This window comes from Thermobia domestica, chromosome 15, assembly GCF_964235325.1.
Source record: "Thermobia domestica chromosome 15, izTheDome1.hap1.1, whole genome shotgun sequence".
Classification (NCBI taxonomy): domain Eukaryota; kingdom Metazoa; phylum Arthropoda; class Insecta; order Zygentoma; family Lepismatidae; genus Thermobia; species Thermobia domestica.
The window spans coordinates 77771016-77797077 of NC_137468.1; the positions used below are offsets into that span (position 1 = coordinate 77771016).

Consider the following 26062-nt stretch of genomic DNA (forward strand, 5'->3'; position numbering starts at 1 on the left):
AACATTTCAAGTCTTTTTACCTCTTATGTTCCCCGACAGTGATGTGGCCAAACAGTTTTCATGTGGTGAAACTAAGTGTTCATATTTAAGTGTGTTTGGTTTGGCGCCATATGGTTCAGCATTCATGGGACATTCTACTGCTGAAGTGATGCTGGAAGATTTCCAAAACTGCATTGAAAGACTGAACCTAAACAAAGTTCTTCAGGTATCCATGGATGGGCCGAATGTCAATTGGAAGTTTCATCGTTTGTTGCAGGAACAGTTGCTACAGACTTCAGGAGTGCATTTGTTAAATGTGGGAAGCTGTGGGCTCCACATTGTACATAATTCTGTAAAAGAAGGAATGAACAAAACAGGGTGGCATTTTTTGGAACTTTTCAGTAGTTTGCACAGTTTTTTTTCAAGATTCCCCTGCTAGAAGGGAGGATTATATGAAAATGACTGGCTCACATGTGTTCCCATTAAAACACTGTGGGCACCGTTGGTGGAAAATTTGCCCGTTGCCGAGAGAGTATTACAGATGCAGGAAGAGTTAAAACTATTTATTAATGAATGCAGTAAAACGCCAAATATCCCGAACTCAGTTTCTTTTAAAATCATCAAGTCCCATTTTCAGGATCCACTAATAACAGCAAAGCTCCATTTTTTCATATCAGTCCCAAGGACATCGGCAATTTCTTGACAGTGTACCAGGTGGACTAGCCATTGATTCCTTTTCTCTGTGATGATCTTTATAATTTAGTGCGAAATATAATAAGATGATTTATTCTGAATAATAAAGTTGAAAGCATTGGTAATATTCCACAGCTACTGAAATTAGACATACAAGATTCTGCAAATTACACTCATCCAAAAAACATTGATGTTGGATTTGCAGCCCAACATGAGCTTGATCAGTTACTGACTAGCAAGGCCAACAGTGAAAAACGTGTGCTGGAATTCAAGATTCAATGCAGGTCTTTTCTTGTCTGCATTTCAAAAAAGATATTGGAAAAGTCACCTATCAAATACCCACTAGCACGTGCCATACAATGTCTGAATCCCAAATTAATGGGAACAGATAAACCGAGATGTCAGAAAATGATGACGAGCTTATTAAAGACATTGACAGACTTAAATAGAATTGAGGGTGGAATGTCTTCTTGGCGATGATATGCTGAAGGAGTACAGAGATTTTCTTGATGCTGTTGTCCTCCAAACAACAGTGTATATAAGGAATTCGATCATATTTCAGACAAAGAAAGTGTTGATGCTTTCCTGTATAGAGAAGTTGGTTCGTCAGGAAAATACAATAAGTTGTGGTTGCAGGTGATGAAGCCAGTTCTTCTCTTATCACATGGACAAGCCACAGTTGAAAGAGGATTTTCTGTTAATAAGGAAATTGAAATCGAAAATCTTCAGCTGAAGTCATTCCAAGCGCAAAGAATATGTGACTACGTCAGTTATGTTGGTGGTGTAACAAAAGTAGATATTTCGAAGGAACTCTTAGCTTCTGCATCAAGTGCTTGTAGTAAGTACCAGTTATTCATAGAAGAACAGGAGAAGAAGGCAAAGAAAGAGTCATCACAAAAAAGGAAGGAAGTTGCTGATGCTCTTCAAGAGCTGAAGAAAGAAAGAAAGAAAGAAAAAACGGTTACAAGATGACATAGATGAACTACAGAAATCTGCTGACAAATACGCCGAAAAAGCGGAACAGTGCGGCAGTTTGACTTTCATTGCAAAATCGAACAGCATGAGAAGATCTGCAAAACAAAGAGAAGAGGAAGTAAAAAGTGTGGTGAAGGAGCTAAGTGAAAAGATGATGATGTTGAAACTCAGTTAATCTTGCCATAGCGATGTGTTGGTCTAAAGATTAACAGTAAAGTAATGATATTCTGCTGAACTGCATATTATAACTTCAGAATAGGTATATTTTGTCAGAAATACCTTGGAATTTTTATGTGATATCCCTGGAAAATTTGCCTGAGTATCCTGGAAAACCCCTGGAAAATCCTGGAATTTTGTTTTGCCAGTTGCGTGGGAACCCTGATTACTTTAAATTGATACAGTCAAAGTTTATAGGCTTTTCATAGCTAACTAAACATAAAACGGTTTGGCTTAAGAACCAAGTTGCTAGCGTTGCTGGATGTTACATTTTAGAATTTAGAAAGAATTAATGGAAGTTAAAATACTCATTTAGATTTTTTTTTTCTGCGATGAAAGGTAGGTAAATGATTGTAGCGGACGACATTTTGGTGCTAACATACGACTGCAAGGGCCAGTAAGATATACATCTATTGAGAAAGTGCTTGATTTTATTATAAACAAACTTAAAAGGCAACACGTATGAGACATGATAAAGCAACGCGGACGGTGAAGATAGAGGTAAAGGTTTGGGATACTGTTACCACAGTTTTATTACAAAAGCTTTTGAAGGACAAGGATTTTTTTTTTTTTGGGGGGGGGGGATAAACAGCAAAATAATAAGTATAAATAACGCATTTTTTAAAATGTTAAAATTAGCTGTTAACTGGCGACGTTAGGTGATGAACTCTTAACTTGAAAATGCAAAAGGCTGCTTGGCTTTTGGTTGTTAAATAACTGCTTAAATAAAAATGGTTGGGTCTCTTAATTATATTTTGTTACACTAACAGTATATTCTAATGCCTTTGGAACAGCAGGTAAAGTACTAATTTGTCAAAAATCATTAACTAACTGATATTAAGAGTTCTGGGGAACGCTAGGACTTCAGCTGTTTTCCAAGCAAATAGAAAAGTGCCGCTCATGAGAAAACGGTTGAACATATTAGTGATGGGATTTAGTAGAAAAAGCAAAATTTTTCTTAATAAATTGAATACTAATGTGATCAGCACCAGTAGCATTTGATTTTATTCTATTGATGGACTTAATGACTGTTAGAAAACGGACACAGTCAAAGGAAAATACCTTTCTTTACATTCTGGAATAGCATGTAATAAGAATGGATTTCAGTTTAGCGTCCCTTTCAGCAGCGAGGCTATGTGAGACGGGGACCTACTGATTAACGTGGAAACTCATGTGGTTCGGATTCCACGTTAATCAGTAGGTCCATGTCTCACATAGCCTCTGCTGAAAGGGACGCTACACTGAAATCCATTCTTATTACATGTAATTATTTATTATTAGCCATATTTTGTTTCGTACTGTTCTTGATCCCTAGTGTATGTAATTTTTTTTCCACAAAATTTTCGAGTTACCGGTGCTGTTCGCTAGGTCCGAGGCAGGTTCCATTTTAGCTTTCATGATTAAGTATATCTATTTCGTAAGATTATATATATATATATATAGTCATTGGCCTGTACTGGATTACTTTTACGAGATTTCTTGTACTGTCTATAAGAGGAATCACGTATAGCCATTACATTTAGAATTTCTTTTGTTATCCATAGGAAGAAGGTCGCGATACTTTGCGTTTAATGAGTGAAGCATGGTTTTCTAGTGGAGGTAATATCGCGATATTGAAGAAATATAGTTGTTCGTCTATAGACAGAAAATCGGATGCCTGCGAATATATACATATATTTTTTTTTCGCTTCAAAGAAAAGAACAACTTCATTTTATTTAGGATATTGTAAGAGATAAGTTTTGACTATCCCTTCGGTGTATGTGTGGAGTAACAGGCTAACACTAGATGGTAAGATATACCTCGAATTTGTAATTGTCCGTAGCGAACCCTCTTTTGTGAATTGTTAGTTAAGATGAGATCGAGTAATGAAGTAGCAGCAGTAGCATTTGTAGAGTAACGATGTAGCAGTATGGAAAGTGGGGTTTAGAGCGCACAGTAAAAGGTAAATCCGGATAAACGCCACGAAATGTTTCAGTTTCATTGTTCGACTTTAGCATGGTAAAATCACCGAAAACTAAACAATTTTCGTAAAAGGCCAAGTGATGTAATATATCTTCTTCAAAGATTTTAAAATTTGCTTTTGGCGGTATGTGCATCGAACAGATCAGATTTTTTTTTTTAAATTACAGAAACTACGATAATGTACTCAGTAGAGAAGCTGTATACATATGGCGACATAGCCAGAATTTTCGTATCAATTCATCTCTCACATAAATACCAACTCCTCCAGCGCTTTTTACATCCTGTCATTCCGTATGAAATGAAAATCCGGTAGCTCATACAGGGTACTATTTAGAATTGGCTTTGCTCACACCTCGGATACCACAATCAGGTGCATACTATTTTGACGGAGAACAATAGTTTGGAATTCTTCGAAAGAACTTAGAAGAGATTGTGCGTTGAGTGAATAACATTCAACGTTGTCCCAGCCGCTGGTTTGCAGGTGTGGTTCCGTCTGCGGTGAAGGGAAGAGAAAGGCTGGAAAGTGATATTCAGTTCCGTTAGGGGAGGAGTAGATACGACATATTTTAATGAAAATTGAAGACTATGTTGCTGTCTCAGGTAGTTTTTGTTTTCTTTCTTTTTGGAACATACTAAAATTCATGTTAAAATTAATAACTAAATAAAGAAACACACAATGAATATAAAAGTTATGAAGCATATAACAGACTTAGCAAAACCTGGGTGACTAAAAATGGTAATTTTCAAATACTAGTTACACATGAGAAGGTTGCTATAAATTGATTGTATTTCAATAGAATTTTCCCAGGAGCTTTCTATATTTTATATTCTCGTATTTGTCGAGCAGAGTAACCACAAATAATGCATAGGAGCATACGAAACACATATAACGCACAAGGAAAGCGCATACATTAACACATGAAAAATAATTCACTGTACTCTACACTTACTTAAAATTTACAGGTCTTGTTCACGCAATGGGGTACTTCCAGTTGCCTATCCCCTTTCACTAATAAGGTTAAGCCACTGACGTTCGGAAGTGACATAATACTTCTAGTTCTCCAGAGCAACGACAATTTTGCCGCCTGATGTTCAAGTGTTGCGGACACCAAAGGCTTGTCTAACTTGGCGGAATAAGACCAGTCATCTCGTAAAGAGATTCGTGATAAGAAAGTTGCTGCCTTTCAATTTATTTTTGGCTTTCCACGCTCATCCCTGTATCGATACGACACAAATTTCAGTTGAGTCCTTTGTCCTTCAACCACTACACCTGCAACAGTCTTAGTTCTGAGCTTCATTCGAAATGATGCGACCTGTCCAATTGTTCTATGTTTATATCAACTTCCAATTTATACTTAATGAATTCGTTTGCTGTATTGCTAGGGTCTTTTTCTGGCTTTCCTGGAATTCTATGTAATGGCAGGCAATTGTTCCATGCTGTCCAGTCAATGGTCGTTAGCCACTAAGGTCTCGCTTGTTTGCTCTACTTGTCATTTTAAGTCTTTGACTTATTTCAAGTCTGCAAGTTCTTGAAGGGTCACATACAAGTCACTATTTTCATTACTTGCATACTACGATAATGGCTTCCCAGGTGACTGAGTTTGGGCATCTTTAAGGCGACTTATTTGATGTTGCATCCTCCATTAGTGCGCATCTGCTGTTGATAATGTTTGGCATTTTTTTTGTGGATGGCAACACTGACTATGTATGACATAACAATGGATTTGATTTATTAAATTTAAGGTTCTACCATGGAATGGCACAGAATCGCACGTGAACTTGAAAGTACACTTACTCCGGTTAATGTCATACTAGAGATTGCTTTGTTAAGATTGTTTATAACCGGAGAGAGAGAGATAGTAACGGATGAACCACTAAGCGTTGTATTCTCCGGTCGCCGTGTTGTATTATTAAAATGTAACTTATCATATTATGTTAGCAAGAAATCTTAAACAGTAATACTCTTTATGGTTATTCATTCGACGAAAAAGAAAAAAATCTAACCTTAGTGAAGACTCGAACACGCAACGACGGATTAAAAACTAAGAACGATAACTACTGGTCCACATGTCCACGTAATCCACTTTTGCGTCAAGTTTTGCACATTGTAGTAATTTTTGTATTTCTGTTGTGTGGAACTGTTAGCATGTAACAGTTTTGCTGTTTTCCGTGCCTGTACTTTACTTACATGTTGCGTAAGCTGCATCAATAAAGGTAATTTATTTTATTGTTTTACCAAGATTTACTGCTTTAAAAGTTTTAATAAGGTCGATTAAGTGATGGAGTGAACTTATTTTCTCGTACCTCCGGTTGCTACAAAAGGCAAAACACTTTACAGAATGAATAAACAACTTTTTAGAGAATGCTAAAAGGTAAAGAATAAAAACTTTTTTTATTGTAAAAATTAACGACTTCAAAAAAGCGATAAAAATCAGAAACTAATTTTAAAAGGGGCTAAAACGTTATTATTATCAATACAATAATTTGAAATCTGGCCAAGACAGATTAATGCCCAATAAAATTACCATTGAAAATATAATTTTATATTAGGCATTAATTTGTTTGCCTTGGCATAGACGTCAAATTTTTGTATTGATAATAGCTACCTACGTTTTAAGCCTTTTAAAATTAGTTTCTCTTTTCCATTGCATTTAAAATTATTTCCTGCTTCTTAGCGCTTTTTTTTTTTTTTTTTTTAAGTTGGGATATATTTTTATAAAAAAATTATTCCGTTTAAAAACTGGTTATGGTTTTAATTATAACTAGTTCAAGAAATAAAGAGGATGGAAAATAAGCCGACCCAGATCAAATAACTTGACTGGAATCAACAAACAAACAAATATCAAATAACTAAATCGATCATAGCTGTTGGTGAACTGTGGCAGAGAACTGAATTTACCTTCAACTCTAAAGCTTTTGACTGGGTAAACTGGGAATTGTTGATTGGAGATTTAAAGGAAGGATCGAAAACTCAAAAGAAACTTACATAAGAACTAGCATGTAAGTGTTAGAATGAGAGAAGAAATGACAGAGGGAAGTGTAATTGAAGGAAGAGTTTCATAGGGATGTTGTCTTTCGCTAACGTTTATTTAGTTGTATATAGAAAATATACTGAAGAAGGGTCTGCATAACGAAGACTCTTTCGTAGATGCCCCAGTTGCTGCTCCCTGTCCATACTTCAGGAAGCATACATCTAATCACCATATGAATTAAAATAATATTGTAACTGTCAAAGATTTTTTTAAAAATCGATCCAGTATTTCTTCAGATTGTTTTTTACATGAAAAAAAAAAATGGCTGCTCAGGCGCTTCCGGCCTAGTATTTCGGTATAAAATATAGTCTTATCACTATATGCATTATATTAGCTTTTCAACAGAAACACCCGCAGGATTTTTCCAAGGGGGTGGGGTAGAAGACCGACGCATAAACGAAATCGCAAATATACACACCTTGATACACATAACACTTTATGCAAAACAATTATAATTGATGCACATTTCATAAGTTTATTATCTGGAGTAAATAAGCGCCACTTGTCGTTTCAAGGATTGCCAACCCTCCCCCGAAACATGTAATTTGTTTACAATGCATGAAAGTTTGTCCTGCTGCTTTTCTCACAGGAATTTAATGACAAACATAGTTAACTTTAATAAATGACTGTCCAACCAAATCAGCAACTCATCCTCGGAAACAAATATCAACATTGTTTAGGCAACATGATTTTCTTAACCAGTACGGAAGCCATAGTTTGGGAAGACGATTTTTCGTGAAGAAAATTCTGAAAGTAATTATAATTAATGCGACTGTTAAACTAAAATACAAAATTAAAGCAAAATCCATTAGTGCCAATGTTAAAATTGAACTAGGAGACGGCTTAATTACAGGTACAAAGAAGTAAGTGATCAAGTATGCAAAGCTACAATTGACATTTTCAGCGCTCTAAGTGCACAAAGGATAAGTGACTTTATTCCATTATCTTACAAGTTTGTAAAAAGTTTAAGTAATAACAGCGGTTGAACTTAAGAACCTGTAGAAGTAAAGGGAACAGTTGGTTTGCCCAAAAACTCAGGAATGGCAAATAGAATTTACAGAAGTGCACTGCGGAACACTTGGTGCCGATTTTCTATATACAGATTTTGAAGTGCTATCTATAATGATGTAATCAAAAAATAGATTCCAGCTAGCATCACATGTGTGCTTGAAGATGATTTCGAAGAGAATCGAAATATTGTGAGGATAACTAAACACAAATGAAAGTTAGAGGTCCGAAGTCAGATTTAGAGCTTTTCTTGACTAACCTTCGTTCTTCAAACCATTCACAATATAATCTGGTATAGTATAGTATATTCGTTCATTTCACATGAAATTCTCATTCCAAAGTTGTAAGAATTACTGACGTGTTTTTATAGAAATTCTGTCACACGATCTTTTTTAGATTTCTGTTTTGTCTCAACGATGGCATTAAACCAGTGCAAGAATTTATAAATTGATGATTTTTTCTTATTTTCTAACTCTTGCTTTAAATACTGTTTTTGCCATGTAATTTAGAATGGATTTGGCACATTTTCTGTAATTTAAAAAAGTGTGTGTACTGACCAAAGCCTTGTTGGAAAACTTGTTTTTGACATAATTTCAAGAGCTGTACGACTTTCCTTCTGTGTCGACGTGGATAAAACAAAAGTTTGTATCGATATCTTCCACTGACAACGACTTAAACGGCAATATGTTGTATTGAAGATAATTCAAAACAGTCCGGCTGGTGGTATTATCGCAGTGAACACTTCATTCATACATATAACTAGTTATAAGAGTCCTTGAATAGTATTTGTATATAATAACACTGAAAATCATCCAATATGTACATCTAGTCGAGAAATCACACACACTGTAATACAAATATGCCGATAATTACGTCATAGAAATTGTTGCTAGTTCTAATCCGTATACAAGTCAGCTCTCGTGTAGAGGTTCTGATCTGTATTATGCAAGTGCAGCTCTCGTATAGAGGTCAGATCTTTCAACACTCCTGTCATGTGATTACAGCATATTTGCATTAACAGTGGTGATTTGTTTGATTAACATCATATGGTTTTGGATTCCGCCTTCAATTGTAGGTTCACGTCTCATATAGTGTTAGTGCTGAAAAAGGACACTAAACTTCAATATCATCATCATACTGTTTTAGGAATTCTTGTAACTAGTTGTATATATTTAATATTCATTGCGATGATACAACCGGCTTCACTTATGAACGATTTTCAGCACAACACGTTACAGCATTATCAGATATATCTACCATATGTCAGTAATGTGAATTAATCGATTTTTTTAAAAGTTGATTGATTCTGAAAGCCGCACAGTTCTTGAAATTATATATTTTTTCTTTCTTTTTCTTTTTTTGTGCACAGCTTTGGTAAGTGCACTATTTTTAATTATGTGTTTTGCAATTACATTACATTAATACTTTTCGAATAATATTTCTTCAACTAGAGATAAATACACCGTATATCAAAAAGATGTATCCAATATCAGAGCTCTATATCCTTGCAATCACGAGTTGACCGTGGTTGACATGCATATCACTTGAAAAGACACGTCATAGAGTTTATAATGATTTATGTTAGAAGTCTCGCCAAATGTAACAATACCGATTAACCGTGCGTAACGATTCCCGTTAAATTTTATTGAATTGAAATCAAAACGGTTTTGTTGAGTAAGAGATAGATTTCTTGTGTAAAATAGGGACTCCGCAACAAGAAGCTTTTCCTGATATGAATCGCGCAGGACTGACTCCGAAAGCGTGGTGCAGCATGTATTTAAATGGCGTTTTGGGGTTAGTCCGTCCACAGTTAAAAGCATTTATTGTTACCATCAACAACTCTTACACAGTAGGGTGGGCCGAAATCAAACGTTTTTCGAAAGTCAGTTCGGCTAAGCGGTTAAAAGGTGTCTTTTAGTGGGCAAAGTGTGCCAGATTTTTTTCAGAGTTTTTAGTCAACGCCTTCGGAAAATGTATGCAACACGCACTACACGGTACAATATTTCACGTTTTTGGCTGTGTAAAATACATACATTCTCGTTTTTTTGTTTTGTTTTGTTTTAAGATTCAGCCTTAAGGGTAGCTTGAAATATACGTAATTCATCTTCCCAAAGCCCACTTATGTGCAGTTCTTCGCTTAAATTGGCCAGATTTCAACGCTTAAGATCAGAGTGTTGCTATTTTTATATGTATGTTAAAAAAATGTTTAGCCTAAGAGTAGAGTTTATTTACTTATTTATTTATTGCTGTAATGCAACTCATTATCAACATTCTCGATCATATATACTTTGGCCAAAATAACACAAAACTCACCACGAAAAGGTGATTGCACTTCGAGTTCCGCCCTCCCATCCTGGTTAGTTTTCTGCCATGGCATTACTTGCTTGTGTCCTCACTTACTTGTTTTACTTTCCTAGATGGCATAGTCTTTTTTCGGTCCGAATGTTGGCATTTCCTTGCTAGAAAGTAAGGCACAGCGTATGAATCCGTCGCGATTTGCCGGCCCATACTTGAGAAGCTTGCGTTACCAAACGCACCATTCGCTCTACTGCTTGGGTGTGGCACGGAAATGGAGTTATTTCTTCTTCGGGCATTGCAGCTGACCTAACATTTTCTTTTATCTTGTCGACGGTGAGCATCTTTTTGAGTGGAGAGTCTGTTGCGGACAAGGCCATCTGCTCCTTCATATCGTAATAATCGTTCGCGTCAAAATTTATTTTAGGATCTGTGAGCTCTCGGAAAATGCAGAGAATACTATCTCCTTAGGTTTCGAGGGTAGAAATTGGGCTAGTCGTCTCAAATTTCATAAATGCCGCGGTCCTTCACAGCACAATGGCCTTTGCTGGATGGCAAACCAGACCCGCTGGTACACCATGACGATTTATTGTACAAGACACACCAATGCCTCGCAAGGTCAAGCTGTGCTAATGTACAAACGAAAAATGCGACATGCCGTGGAGAGTCAACGTGACTGGACCACTGAACCGGGATTTTTGTTTGCCAAGTTTGAAGAACAGTATCCTGACTGAATTGCTCTACACATTGCTAGTAAATGTTTTTGGTCCGCACTTAGGTCTTCAACTTTTACGAATTCATCCAAGCAGTCAAGATTTATTGCTTGGTATTATACCAAGGGCACTTAGTCGTACTTGTGGAGCTTTCTTCCGATGGGTCCAGAAAGTGTTTTTGAACCTGATGTTCCCGCCTCGAGATGTCTTACTAAGTAACGAAGCAGTAGTCCATTTGCATGAAGAAGGCAAACGATCCATTAAAGTTTTTTCGATTTAGTTTTTTTATTTTTTAAACAATGTAGACACTTGTTAATTCTTTACGTGCTGATTGGTATACTGTCACAGCCAGCTGCTACCAACGTTGACAGTTGAGTTCTGTTTTCATCCAGAAATTCGTACACGGACGCGGCGACGTCCTCTCCACTACTAGACTTCGGCACGACGTGGCCCAAATATCTTGAACCTGGCTCTTCCACTATTTCTTCTATTTGGTGTTCTTCTATTTGCCGTCGATGCCAGTGTTTTCCTTTTTTTGATTGCGTTAGGGTCTGGTCTTCTCTTCCATCGAAGAAGACTTCTCCAACAGATTTTCCGGCTATGTCGTCATTTTCTTGAAGAGCTGCGCTGAATTTTCTCCTTTCCCTTCTGGTCTTATTTTTATCCATAACAAGATCTTTGCACTCCGTTGAGATGTCTCCTGCATCTTAAAGGGCTGCACTAGCAATTAGTGCAACTGCCCGGAGAAGAAATAACTGCGTTTCCGTGCCATACCCAAGCAGTAGAGCGAATGGTACGTTTGGAGACCCAAGCTCCTCAACCCATGTGTGGGCCGGCAAGTCGCGATGGATTCATATTGCTGTGCCTTGCTTTCTAGCAAGGAAATGCCAACATTCGGATCTAAAAAATACTATGCATCTAGAAAAGTAAAACAAGTAAATAAGGACGCAAGTAAGTAAGGCCATGGCAGAAAATTAAACACAGAAATAGAGCGGAACTAAAAGTGAGCGAAACTCAAAAGTGCAGTCACCTCCTTGAGGTGAGTTCTTTATTATTTTGGCCAAAGAATAAATGGTCAATAATGTTGATAATGAATTGTATTACAGCCAAAAAATAAATAAATAAACTCTACTCTTAGGCTAAACAAAAATAAATCAATTTTTTTGTACATATATATAAAAATCGCAACATTCTGATCTTAAGCGTTGAAATCTGGCCAATTTAAGCGAAGAACTGCACATAAATGGGCTTTGGGAAGGTGAATTAGTATAGTTCAAGCTACCCTTAAGTTTGAATCTTAAAAGAAAACAAAAAAAACGAGAATGTATGTATTTTACACAGCCAAAAACGTGAAATATTGTACCGTGTAGTGCGTGTTGCATACTTTTTTCATAAAACCTCGATGCGGCACATGAAGGCACTAACCAAAATTCTGAAAAAAAGTCTGGCACACTTTGCCCACTAAAAGACAGCATTTAGCCGCTTCGCCGAACCGATTTTCCAAAAAAAGTTGAAATTCGGCCCACCCTATTACACAGTTAATGAACGCACCTACTGCGAAATTCTATAAAACTGACTTCTCTCACAACTTAATGAAGACTCCAGTGACTTCATTTTCCTACAACATGGAGTACCACCACATTGGCTTGAAAGGTTTGACAATTTTTAAATTTCACATTGCCTCAACGCTGGACAGATTGCACGGGACTCGAAAACTTAGTATTTTACTCTTGGTTTGAAGGTCTCCAGTCTTCTTATTAGGTTACCTGACAGACTGTTGTTATGCCCCCATTTCCAACAGATATGGTGACCTCAGAAACAGAACTATAGCGGCAGGAAATTCAGTGGAAAAAGGCTCTCTGCAGAGAGTTTCGAAGCGAAGCATTCAGCTATCGCATCGATGTTGTCCGTACGAAAAGTAGGGGACACACAGAACTCTTACGACATTATGAGTAAAACTTGACAACTTACTAAACAATTCGCAGTGTATAATTGGAACATTTCATTTGCACGATATCGAGTTTTATTTGATCCATCTTTTTGTTACACGCTATAGATGGTTCCTTTAAACTGAATTAACTTCTGAATATGCTTTCATACAGATTTTTTTAAGGATGTATTTGGTAACAATATACTAGAAAATGAATTATTTATTGGTGTAAACTCTGGAATGCGTTTATATACTCATTAATGCTAAAATTTTCAATGGGAATCCCCATCTTCTTCATCATTCACTTATTTGCACACAAGCAAACCCTACTGTTTTAATCACATCTCATGGCTTCCATTTTCTTCATTATATATGTGTATATCTATCTATCTATCTATCTATCTATATATATATATATATATATATATATATATATATATATATATGATGGAGATGTGATATATAATGGAAATCATGAAATGTGATTAAAACATCAGTGTTCGTTCCGATTGAAATCTTTTTCATTAGTGAATATATAAACCCATTTCAGAGTTTTAGGTAATAGTTATAACATGCGTCAGTTCAGTTCCTTTAGCGATTAATCAATTGTTTATTTTTAGGAGAGTCCTTAAACTTATTGCCGACATCGTCATTTTACGTAGTCTCGTGGTGATGGCGTTACCAATTCATAAAATTGTTGGTAACATGTTCACCATGATTTCAAAGATTATTATTTATAAACAGTACATAAGTATTTTGTATAATTTAGAAGTGACTTATGTGAAAAAGAAAAAAAAAAGTTTGTTGTGACTTTTAACTACAGCCGATGAGATCTAGTAAGAAAACTTTCGTATAGAAAAAAATTGAAGTTATAAGGTAGTGCCAATTAATATTAGAGAAACAATGTTTCTATCTCTTTATGTCAGTCTATAAAAACAGGATGTGTGCTTTATATGTATAAATATATTTTTGTGTATGTGCTTTTTTGATATTTCTTTTGTTACTTTAATTAATTTTTTGTATTTCTATTTTAAATGAACTTAAGTGTTATATCTCTGCCTTGACTGTGGGTTACTGTACGTCCCCGTAACTTGCTTCTGTTGTTATTGTCACAATCACTTTTACCGTGATAAACAGCAAACTGATTTTGCGGGCAACAGAATGGAAGAAGGAACAATATCATTAATGTAAGGAAAACAAAGTGACCAAAGGATAAGAGTGTGTGTGTGTGTTATTATATCAAAGCCGGTATTCATATCCACGATCTTAGTTTGTGTTCCCCGTAAGGGTAAATTTAGCGATACATTCTCATAATGTTTATAATTAAATATTAATCATCTCATAATACATTACACCTATTTAATATAATCTTTCATAATGGGTAAGCATTGAAGCAAGCATTGAATCGACATCAAATATCGTGTCCACAATTCAATCAAAAGTTGCGATACTACAATGATGCATTGCTTGCTACATCTCACCGGCTGTACTACTAATCATTTATAGCAGTAGGGTTGCACAGTTGCAGAACAGTTGCAAAAATGTGTCTCTGCTCTTCATGATATAACAGACTGACAAAGTTACTCAAATAAGATTCTCGTAGTCAAAATATAATTATTTTTTAAAGTTCTTTTTCTTCTGTCCCAACCAGAATTTTTGCCCCAGTTTCTACCCTAATAGAAATTCGGGTACAAGAACACGGATTTTAATACATTCGCTGCCACCTAAAATGCAGGGAAGTACGACTTCAGTAAAAATAATGAAATTTCAGAAACAGCATTGTAGTATAAAATTGTTTTTCCTAAATATTATTATAACAGTTGATTTTTTAAAACAACAAATCATCTCAGTATTTTTTGTAATCTTTTTTTAAAAGGATATCGTAGTAGATAAACTAAAGATAGATTGACGGTCTGGTAGGAAACAAGCTAATAAAGAAGTGAAAGCTGTTTCTGCTGGTGTAGAAAAACGTGGAAAGAAGGAAAATAAAGTGATTTACATTGTGATATTTTATTCTAAATACATAGCCCGTTTCTTGGTGGATAACATCGTGTCCGTGAGCATCGAAGTAACTAGGCTAGTTGTCGCCTACGGCAAGAACTCGCCTTAGTGCCCCCCCTGACCAACCAAACCAAAACGTTCTCTCAATGGTTTGGCCAATTTTGCGCCCTCCCAATCCGGCGCCCGGGGCACAAGCCCCTTTTGCCCCTCCCCCTAATTACTTCACTGTCCGTGAATTCTCGAGGTTTTCCGAAGTTTCCATCCCACAAATTCTTTCATAATAATTCACTTTCATTAATCGTCTTGTCTCCTTAAACCTAAAGAGCATAACCATAGGATAGGCTTTTGTACGTGTGACAAAAATCCGTCGAAGTTATATTTCCTTAACTTGAATTTTGAAGTAATTGGTCATCAAACTGTAATTTACAAGCGTCGGGATAGGGTAACTTTGAGAAAAAGATCAACAAATAATCAGTATAAAAAAATAGATCCTATAAACAATTTTGAATTTTAGAGCTTTTATCCTTAAGAGTCCAAGTAAGATAAAATGAGTAAATTGCATGTTGCCCGCGTGTCCAAGTGTCCTTCCGAGCCCTTACCGCTGGTCTAGTGGCTAGCACGTTCGCTTTTGGTGCAAGCCTTGAAATTTGAATGTATTTACGTCCGAATTCCATCTTAAACTGTAGATCGTTTCTCATATAGCTTGGTTTTCAAAAAGGACACTAAGCTTAATAAGTTTAACACAGTAGATTACATTTCCCCAAAGATTCAGTAGGAGTGTGTCTGATTTAATTCCAAGCTATAACTTTTGAACGGCATATTTCGTTCGATTTTTCTGGGTAGGTCTTTTATTTCTTCCCCCATTTTCTCAATTTTACGAATCGGAGCATCATTCAGTTACATTTATGATAATCATTCGTCTTCTGTAGTCTATAGGACAAAAACATCGGACTTTCAATTAAAAGCTTAATTAAATAACATCTAATACAAATGAATAAAAATGAAATAATAAAACTCGAAAGGTATCTAGCTTTTCAGTCAGCTTTTATATCATGTTTTGTTTATGCATTGTGTCATATCCGCCCCTTTACCTCTTGTTTATTATAATTGCAGAGAAATTGCGAAAGCAGCCGAAGGTAATACGGAAGAAGTAGTTCCTGAGCCACAAGCAAAATATTTTGATTTAGATAGTCCAAGTGATCAATACACCGCTCAAATGAAGCTCATGAATTGTTTTGGATTTTGTGGCGGTGTAATGCCTTCCAGTGCAGCTTTAGACAATGGTGTATATTCCTGTAATGACTGTGGAGAGTGCCTGCCGAATAGAACTGCATTTATCAAGCATGTTAGGTTCCATAACGGAGAGGATACTCAAACATGTATTGAGTACGACGATGCAACACCGGGGACGTCCAGTGATTTTTGCAGTCCAGGTAGAGGTCCTTTTATATGTAATGTGTGTGGCCGCGCATTTTTGATGAGAAATTGTTTTTACAGGCATATGAAAGGTCATGCTACCTTTGAACCTCATACGTGTAATTCTTGTGGTAAAGTGGTGTCATCTGAGAAGGGGATAAAAGAGCACTCAGGTGTTAACAGCGGATTGACTCTACATGTATGTACTATTTGTGGTAAGACTTTTAAACAGGCAGGTTGTTTGAATGAACACATGAATGTGCATACGAGAAGAAAGATCTATACATGTGACGTGTGTAGTGAAACATTTACCCATCGAGCAAGCGTGGTGGCGCATATGCGCATCCATTCAGGTGACGATACAGAGGCACCTCATATATGCGACGTTTGTGGTATTTCGTTTCCGCATAAAGAAGACCTGGAAGATCACAGCAAAAAGCACGACGGGATGAAGCCATTTGCGTGTAATATCTGTGGGAAGTCTTTCACCCACAATGCAACGCTTGTGGTGCATTCCCGTACACACACAGGTGAGAAGCCATATATTTGTCGAATTTGTGATAAATCTTTTTCACAAAAGTCCGCGCTCAATTCTCACATTCGTTTGCACACAGGCGAGAAGCCGTACCCATGTACATACTGTGACAAACGATTTACAGTGAAAGGTTCGCTGACTGTGCACATGCGTAAACATACGGGTGAGAAACCGTATGAGTGTCAAATTTGTAGTAAGCGATTCTCACAAAAGAGCACCCTGAATTCTCATGTGCGCGCTCACGAAGAGAAGAAGTTCAATTGCCATACCTGCGGAGAGATATTCACCGACAGAGCAGAGTTGTTAGAACACACACAAATTCATTGTTAGTTATGTTTTAGTTTCTTCCTCTAATTTTTTAATTATTATTATTATTATGAAATGTTTGATTCTGTTTGAAAGTGAAATGATATTGAGACCTGTCTCTATTCTTATTCATGGTAAGCACAAATGTTAATGAATGAAGAAGGAAATATTTCTGATTGTGGTTTCTGTTGTAGGTACTATCTCCAAATTTGCCTGTTCTACATGACGTTCCCTAAAATATATATCTATCAGGGTGATGAACTAAAATCTGTTTAATCGGTTTAAGCCAATGCTGTATGTGTATGCATAAAGATAATGTGTATTATTATTATTATTATTTTAAGGTTGCCTTTATATAGACTATGTAAGTTGTATAGATAATAATAATCTATGACAGGGGTTCCTTTTTGTCACCATTTGACCTCATATTTTATTTTATTTTTCTTAAAATCCGTGCTGTCTTATGATTTTATGCTGAGTATACCGCTTAAAATTATCAAACACTACTGCCTTGAATTCGAAAGCACATAAGTATTTTTTTTTTTTTTTAATTATCAGTTGATATATACAGATGTTTCAGTGCTTAGAAATAATAAACCATATTCTTATAGCCCGTGAGATCTAACATTTTCTTCTTCTTTGAGTTGTTTTACATTTTAATGGTTAGTGTCTAATGATAGTTAACTGAAAGATTTTATTTCATTCCGAGATTGACGCCAAAGTAAAGGAGAAAGAACATTATATTATCCCAAGGCTTTTGCCAGTGGGATTTTGATCTGAATGCTGCAGTGCTGAAGACTAAATGTGACCGCAAGAGGGTCGGTGTATCAAGTCCACTCGAAGCTACTCTGAAAACATAAAAGGAAGTATACTTGAATAACATCAGTACACATCTTTTGTATACGACTTATTGATTGATTTCTGCAATACTTATTTTATATTAGCTACACACTGAAGAGCTACTGATGTAGTGATCCTAGTGTTTTCTTTCCTTCTCCACTTGTGTTGCCTCATTTTTACTCGATTCAACTCAGATCATTGAGTGATTTCTATCTTTCAAAAAATTTTGAACTTTAAAATATTCCTCAAACGTGGAGCCAAAGCTCGTGCATTTTTATACTTGATCTTAATGGGTTCTTCAGAGAACAAAATATTGCTTTTCTAAATTTAAAATCACGCATTCATTAATTACTAGAATAAGTCAGTTTTTGACACTTCTTCTGATATATCTTTTCTCTGTTTTAATATTACATAACTCCCTTCTGGATGAACAGTCTCCTAATTTATTTAACTTGTCTTTCCACATTATCTGAGCCAAATTCACTTTCATTCTACATCGTGCATTATTAGATCTGTATATTTTAATATTGGTCTTCTTTTTGCTCTTTTCATTCATTCATCCATTCCGCCATGTCCTTTCCGTACAGAATAATGTGTTCTTCAGTGCCCATTCATTATTTCTTCAGCCACTATTCGTTTGATACCATAGCCACCCATGTGCTTTTCACCTTTCTTCTGTGGCTTCACGTTTCCATTCTCAGTTTTCTTTCTTCTTTTAGTAGAGTCCCATGTTCCACGTTGTACAAAGAAGCCATATTGCATATATGCTTTTGTCAGTCATTTCTTCGAAAATATATATAAGTAACAAGCTATAATAGTAACAAAATTACTGCAGTTCTTCCTCCAGACGATGCATTTAGATCTTCGTTTTTTCTTGTTCCTTTTCTTGCGCATCTTGTAACTTTACTCATTCTCTTGTTCTTTGTGTAGAATTTGCAGCCAAGCACCTCCTGCCGATTTTACTTGGGCCTGCTTCTACTGTAAAACACTGTCTGCAACAGGAAATATCGTTCGCAGATATACTTGTGTGTATTTTCTCTCCATGATTAGTTATTCATAGGCTGTGGGTGCTCTTTCGTTTTATTGCTTCTACGTTGGAGAGATTAAACAAAATTGATGACAGTGAGTATTGTTGCCTGACTTCTTTCTGAATCGTTGCTTCATCGTTTTCCTTTTCTTTTGCTTCAATTTTTCATTTTTATTGTTTGTAAAAGTTATAGTTATTCTTCGCTCCTTATAATTTATTCTTGATTCCTTCAGAATGTAGAACATTTTGTTCAATTCTGCATTATCAAACGCTTTCTCCAAATCTACAAATGCTATGTATGTTGTTATTCCAACTCGAATTCTTTCTTCTATCAATCCTCCTAATGTGTGTAGTACTTTCTGCATTCCGATATTCTTTCTGAAACCAAATTATTCCTCAGCCAGTCCTTTTTCTATCTTGAATCGAATCTCTCCTAGATTATTTTTGCGTAAACATGTAACCATAAGCCTGTAAAAGCAATGGTGGCTTTAGGTCCTGATTCAAGTATGTCGGAACGGAGGAGTGCGCAAAGGTGATTAGTTGTTAAACTATATGAAGAATTAGTTGCTGTTGAGAATGTATAATCCATATTAGATTGTATAAATTATCTGAACCAACATAGAAAGAATTAGAAAATCTCACACACTAAGAAAACATTGTTTATGCTCGAAAACGTAAATGTTGACTGACTTACATATATGTATCATTCATTCTCAAAATTTAATGGATTCATAGGTATGTGAAATACATTTATTTAAAAAGAGAGCCAGAAATTTGTTATAAGTTGTCCGCTTTTGACTTTGAATTCATAAATTACGACATATTGACACATTGCAGAGATGCAAATAAGCTAGGATTATCATAATTGTTTATGAATTGGCAGCGGATCACATTGTAACTTCAGCGGTAAAGCGATGTATTCTTGGAACTTGGAGCAAATCTGCAGTGCTTAAAACGTTCCTATATTCTTATAGAAAATGTGGCTAATGCATAAAAAGATTTAATAATTTTTTCGAACAGAGAAGGATGGAAATATGTTAAACTATTTGGAGGGTCTCTTTAACGATTAATAAAATAGAGTTTGCTATGAAGTGTTAGTAGTAACCTACAGTGCAATAATTGCGATTAAACTTACTTGGTCTCTCACATCAAAGACAACTTTTATCTTAACGGACGTCAAAATTAGATGCACTGTGCAGAAAATTAGGAAACGCCTGCTGCCATATTAAATAATAATACTGTAATGGTAATGAGTCGATTCAGATTCGGGATTCGGCAGCGTTGGAAATAGGAATAATAGTAAATTATCTGATATAACGGAAGGGTATACAAAAAAATTGGCTTAATGAAAGATCGCTCACATCTGACGAGAGGAGTCTCAAGTTTGATCAAAGGTCGTATGACTTGTGGTATACAAAATTGTGCCGGGACTTTTGCAGGGTGTTTCCGTTTCCTCTCACGTGTTAAGTCCATTTTTTTTCTCTTTTGTGAGATGCTTAATTTACAAATTGGCTAAAAATATAAACTTAGATCACATGTGGCGGTATAATTTTGAAGTGCAAGTACTTTGTTGCAAAAATAAACTTCTGTAATTAAAATGAGTCCACAAGATAATATGTAGATGTCTTTCCAAGAATTTTACGTTAGTTTAAAAACTTAAGGTTTGACAAGAATATTGTAAGAAAAAAAATATCGATGTATCAAAGCAAAGCTACGTCTTCTCCTAAGTAGTTTCATTTTCATAACTTATACATTTCAAGGCGACCCAGAATATTAATTGGAATATAGGCGATAAATAATGCTTTTTTTTTTTTTTTTTTTCATTTGACTTGTATACAAAGATCTGAAAAATTTTAACGTAGACGTAAAATACTTTCTCAGTGCGTCATGTCTCCCTTATTTGATCTACACATAGTCTAAGTAACTTTACTCCGTGATTACGGTATTGAATGACAGTAAATACCCTACAGTGCAAATGTTGGTTAAAGGCACCATTATAAGTAAATGCATAATGTTCTTCTTCCGAACAGGAGATCCTGTTCGATTCCTAGTGAAAACTCGTAGGTTTGGGTCGCACGTTCAAATCCAGACAACTAACCATGAAATACTGAACAAAAGATATTCAAAGAATAAAAAACGAGCAACAGGGATATGAATCAAACCTTTGTTTCTGGGTTACATACTGGCGTGCTGACTACTTACTATACCCAGTATTGGTGTCGATCAATAACTAATAGACTTAATCATCAGGTCGCTTTTCAGTCATTGATACTGTTATTAAGTTAATTATCGATATATAAGTGTATTAGATACGTAGTCCAATGAGTCATGATTAGCAAACAGAACATACCAGAAGTTCTTTCAAATTACACATATATTTATTCCGCTATCTAAAACATATAACGGTTCTCCACCACACATCAGTAAAATACCCACAGTTAACATAAGCGTAAGTAAGCAAATACATCACAATCAAATTGACTTTACTGTGAGAATTGTGGATACAAAGTAACATTAAACTAAACATCGTCATGTATTTTTACAGAATTCGCACATGACAACTCTTCTTTTATTAAAGCATATGTTATGTTCTCGTAAAACTTGTGCCCCAGTCACAATTATTATTTCCAACATTTTTCCTTCACGTTTTTCTTAATAAGATTTTCTTTTTGTTGTCTTTTTGTATCTTGACTTCCATCACCTGCTTCTCGACTTTCAGCATTTTTTTTTCATTTCCTATGTTTTTTTTTTTTTTTTTTTTTATTACTTCTGCTGCAGGGCTGCGTTCCTTCCACTTAGTATTATGATCTAAAAGAAGGGCTTCGTCCGGAGCAAATTTATTTCGTGTATAATGAAAATACCTCCTATCCTTATGCTTCCTGAGTGAAGGACACTATTTCATAGTTTTTTCTCAACATCGCGGTTCTCACCCTTGTCCTTCCTTGTGATGGTGGAGCTCAATGTTGTATACGTAGAAACAATACAAGTCTCCACTATAAAAGTAGTTCGTTCACTGCGTGTTATTGGGAGAAAATAATACAATGTATAACTTTTTTTTTCTCTAACACAGCACTGTGAATAAGAAGCATTGATTTCACCTCACATTTCTGACACATATATCGTACTATTCTCATATATACGAATCTTAAACATAGATGACAATGCATTGAAACTGAACAGAAGAATACAAACACGGAAATGAGAAATACTTCCACGTGAAAGCTTAAATAACAGCAAAAGTTCATGTTCACACAGAAAGAAGTTAGTAGTCTTTTAAGATTGCGGCACACTTCCAAATTTTGTCCATAAGTAAAACACGCAAAAATAAAGTTTACCGTACGTGGCACCGGAATTGTTGTGTTGGACAGACCAGTGCATATATTAATGAACTTGAATAATGATTGAATTAGGTATTAAATGATAATTGGAGGATACAACCTATTCTTTTACCCATTTACTCTTGTAGGGAATATGGCATGGGAGAAGAAAGAAAGGTTGCATCGTACGTTTATCATATATTAGATTGATTGTTCCTCGTCCACCATTAAGTTTGTTGGTAGTTATCGCGCTGAAAATACTAGGAAGATAATTCGTAGTACTTTTCATCTCTGTGAGGTGCGCTGTAGCTCAATGGTAGAGCGCTCACCTCTGCTATTGAGAGCAGTGATGATTCAGAAGGTGGCTCTGGAAAATCCTTCCTGAACTACGAAATTCTCTCCCGGGACATCTCTCTGATCGGGTTTAACGTGGGTTACCACTCTTTTCACAATGCTACTTTCTCCCCCGAGTTTATTCAAAGTCCTCCCCGAAAGAAATCCTCTGAAATCGTAGCTGTGTGGGGTTCCCAGGTTCGATTTTAATCCAACTGGGTTTATGGTTAGAGAACGTGGTATCCGTGGGTTTTCTCGGGGATCTCCCATTTCCTCCTACATTCTCATTCTATTAATTCCTTCTCTCTTTTATCCTAAAAAAAAGTTAAATGTGAGACGTTAAATGAAAGATTTAATTTTGTTTTTTATTCTTTCTTTCTTTCTTTCTTTGTTATACGTTTTTACTGCTCACTAAATTCTGAAGCCTTCTGAAAAAAAAAAAAAAAATCGAAAGTGTATTTGTTTACATAGAAGAAATATCATGTCAGTTAGATAGTTCAGACTAGACAGTGCGTCTAGGCGTAAAATCACAGTTTATACGTCACTGTCTTATGTGGCAAACTAATGTGAAACTACTAGAGTAAGTATGATCCATTATCTAGATTGACACTCGATAACAAGTAATAATAATAATATTAATAATAATAATAATAATAATAATAATAATAATAATAATAATAATAATACGACATCAAAACACACGAACTATACATGGTGTGCAGCTCGACAATCGAATGCTGTAGTTATTAAGGTTCTGTCACTCTATACTTAACCAAGGTAAACAAACTCAGAACGCAATACTGTTTAGAGTGTCATCCAGAAGAATGTTTTATTTTAGTAACTCTTTTCGGGCTATCAGCCAGGTGAAGGTATTGACATCCGACGTTTCGAATGCAGACATCGCATTCATCTTGAGGGATTGTAATGAAGAGGCCAGAGGCGTGAGTATGTATACATAGAGACTATTTAGGTGCAGATCCATGAATGGGACCCTGTGATTGGTTGAGGGATGCTGGCTCCTGATTGCCTCTTGTCGCTACGAGAAATGGCTATGTTGCATGTTTTAGTTCCTGAAAAGGGTCGACCAAACCAGGTCAGTATCCATCTGGCTGACAGCCCGAGAACATTTACTAAAATGTTACCAGGAAAAATTCAATTCTTTCTTCAGTGTTGTATTTTGTTTGTTTGTTTGTTTGTTAAGGAATAATGAACTAAAAATAACTTGGAATACTTTTATTGTGTAAGAGTATTCCTATATGAGATTTTAGTTATACAGATAAATTAGTATCTACTCGCATAATACGTTGATCTATCACTGAGTACAAATTTACTTCTATAAGGTTTTACACTTGTCCCAGTCATTCTTTTATTTTATTTTTCAATTTTTTTAAAGTTACTTTAAAATAGGTGTATAGTGTGATTGACAGTTGTATTGCGTAATTTCCTCTCTTTCGTGTTCTAAGACTTGTTTTTTGGAGTCAATGGTAAGAATTTTATCGTTCCAAGCCAAGAGAAGAAAATTATCTAGTGTTCACATTCGTGTACGCATTATTTAAGTTTCCTTTCCTTCGCTTGGGAAGATAACTTTTTTTTTTTTTTTTTTTTTTTTTTTTTTTGCCACCGATGTGGTCGCTACTACAAACTAATATTAATTCTTAAGAAATTTCTCTGTTAAGCAATGATTGAATTCTCAGACGCAAGCAATCACGAAAAAAAAACAAAGCTATTTTTCTTAGTGTAGTTAAACATGTCTGTGTTGGTTCCACATAAACTACCCTATTTATACAACTAATCAGTTTATGGAGTAATAAAATATACGGTTATTCCTTTCTGGGCTCTCTGTAAGACCCCTTTTTGGTAAAACTTAAAACAAGGGTACTGTTCAAATTTGAAATTTCTGAATACAGTGTTTCCATTCCAACATTAATGAAAAACATTGCTTGGTAATTTTAGTTTAGTTAGATAAGTTGTCGTGTCATTTTTCCTAGTTCTCGGTTATTATTTCTATGGGAAACAATAGCGAACTTTTTATCAGGAGAAAGCAGGAAACGGATTCTTGTATTTGGCATAATGCATACTTCCTGGAAGAATACTCATGAGTATGGAAAAATAATTGACGTAATTCTATTTGGAATTCTATTAACTTCCATTTTTCACTCTAAAATAATGTTGGGGGTCACGGTGGCTCACTTCTAGAGCGCTTATCTGTGGTGGATGGGATCCCTGGGGTACTATTCCCGCCCATGTAAGTTTGTGGTGGATAACATGGTGCTGTGGGTTTTCTCGAGGTTACTCCCGTTTTCTACCACATTCTCATTCCACCAATTCTTCCATTATCATTCACTTGCCATAATCATCCGTCTCCCTTAGGCTAAAGGACATAACCTTAGGACGTTAAACTGAATAATTTCATTTACCGTAAAACGGGGCTACTTTGACATATGAATGATTCTTCTTTTCTGTGAGCGTCGTTGCATCTCGACGCATCTGCTCCAGTTGCTGGACGTGAGTGTGTATGGGAAACTAAAGAAGTGGAGAGCCGCAATGAGTTTATGGCGGAAGGAGACCCGACGAAGCGGATCGATTCCCAAGGAACAGTTTCCTGATCTACTGGCCCGACTCATGGACTTCTTGGCTCCCACCGTAGGCGAGAACCTGAAGGCAGGATTCCACGCTACAGATCTGGTTCCCCTAAACGTTGAAGCTCCCATCTCAGAGTTACCCAAAGAGCCCGATAGCACATAGGTCAAGAAAGACATAGACGCAAGTCTCCTGCAGTTTCTTCACGATTTCAGAGCGAGGACCAGCGGAGGGAAGCGAGGGAAAAAGATCTTATTTTCCCCTGGAAAACGGTTGCTCCCACGGGAAGAAGATCCGGAAACTGGGACCAGATATGAGGATGGAAGAGGGAGACGTCGGAGAGGACTTGGTGACGGAAATGTTGGTCGCCGAGGAACCCCTGATAGAAGAACTGGAAACCGGACAACCATGACAGCTCCAAAAGAAATCCCGCCAGGGAAAGAAGGCGTAGAAAATAAAAGGGTATGATGAAAACACCTGTGCCATCTGTATATGTGACTTTCGGAACTACAAGGGCGGAAAAGAGTGGATTCAGTGTGTCAGGTGCGAAAAATGGATGTGTGGGACTTGCAATATTGGATCCAAAAATCCACAATATGCTTGTTACGATTGTGATGTTGACGATTAAGGTTATCATTCCATTGTTACATATAAAGGTATGTTAAAAGTAAAGCTTCAGAAAAAAAAAAAAAAAAAAAAACGTGTTATGGTGTATAATGATGTAAAAAAAACAATCAAGATTTCCTGCTTAAAAAGCATACAACATATATTATGCATGACCAAAACAGTGTTAACACTGGATTTACATTAATTCCATGTTAAAGTAACCCCATACGTCGGGTAAGTTTGACCTTACGCAGCATAATTCTTTAATTTTTCCTGCCAAAACTTACTTGCAGAAAC

The 26062-nt window shown here is 36.0% G+C and overlaps 1 protein-coding gene across 4 annotated transcripts in view; it reads left to right on the forward strand.

The window, feature by feature from the left end:
• The window catches only part of LOC145671103 (uncharacterized), a 73945-nt gene extending 48086 nt beyond the window's left edge, over nt 1-25859 (forward strand). For all 4 annotated transcript variants that reach the window (XM_081739871.1, XM_081739872.1, XM_081739873.1 and 1 more), the window contains one exon: nt 15919-25859. In XM_081739871.1, coding sequence (XP_081595997.1) covers nt 15919-17086 — 1168 coding nt within the window. In that variant the 3' untranslated portion in view covers nt 17087-25859. The remainder of the gene's footprint in view (nt 1-15918) is intronic.
• The last annotated feature ends 203 nt before the right edge of the window (nt 25860-26062 follow it).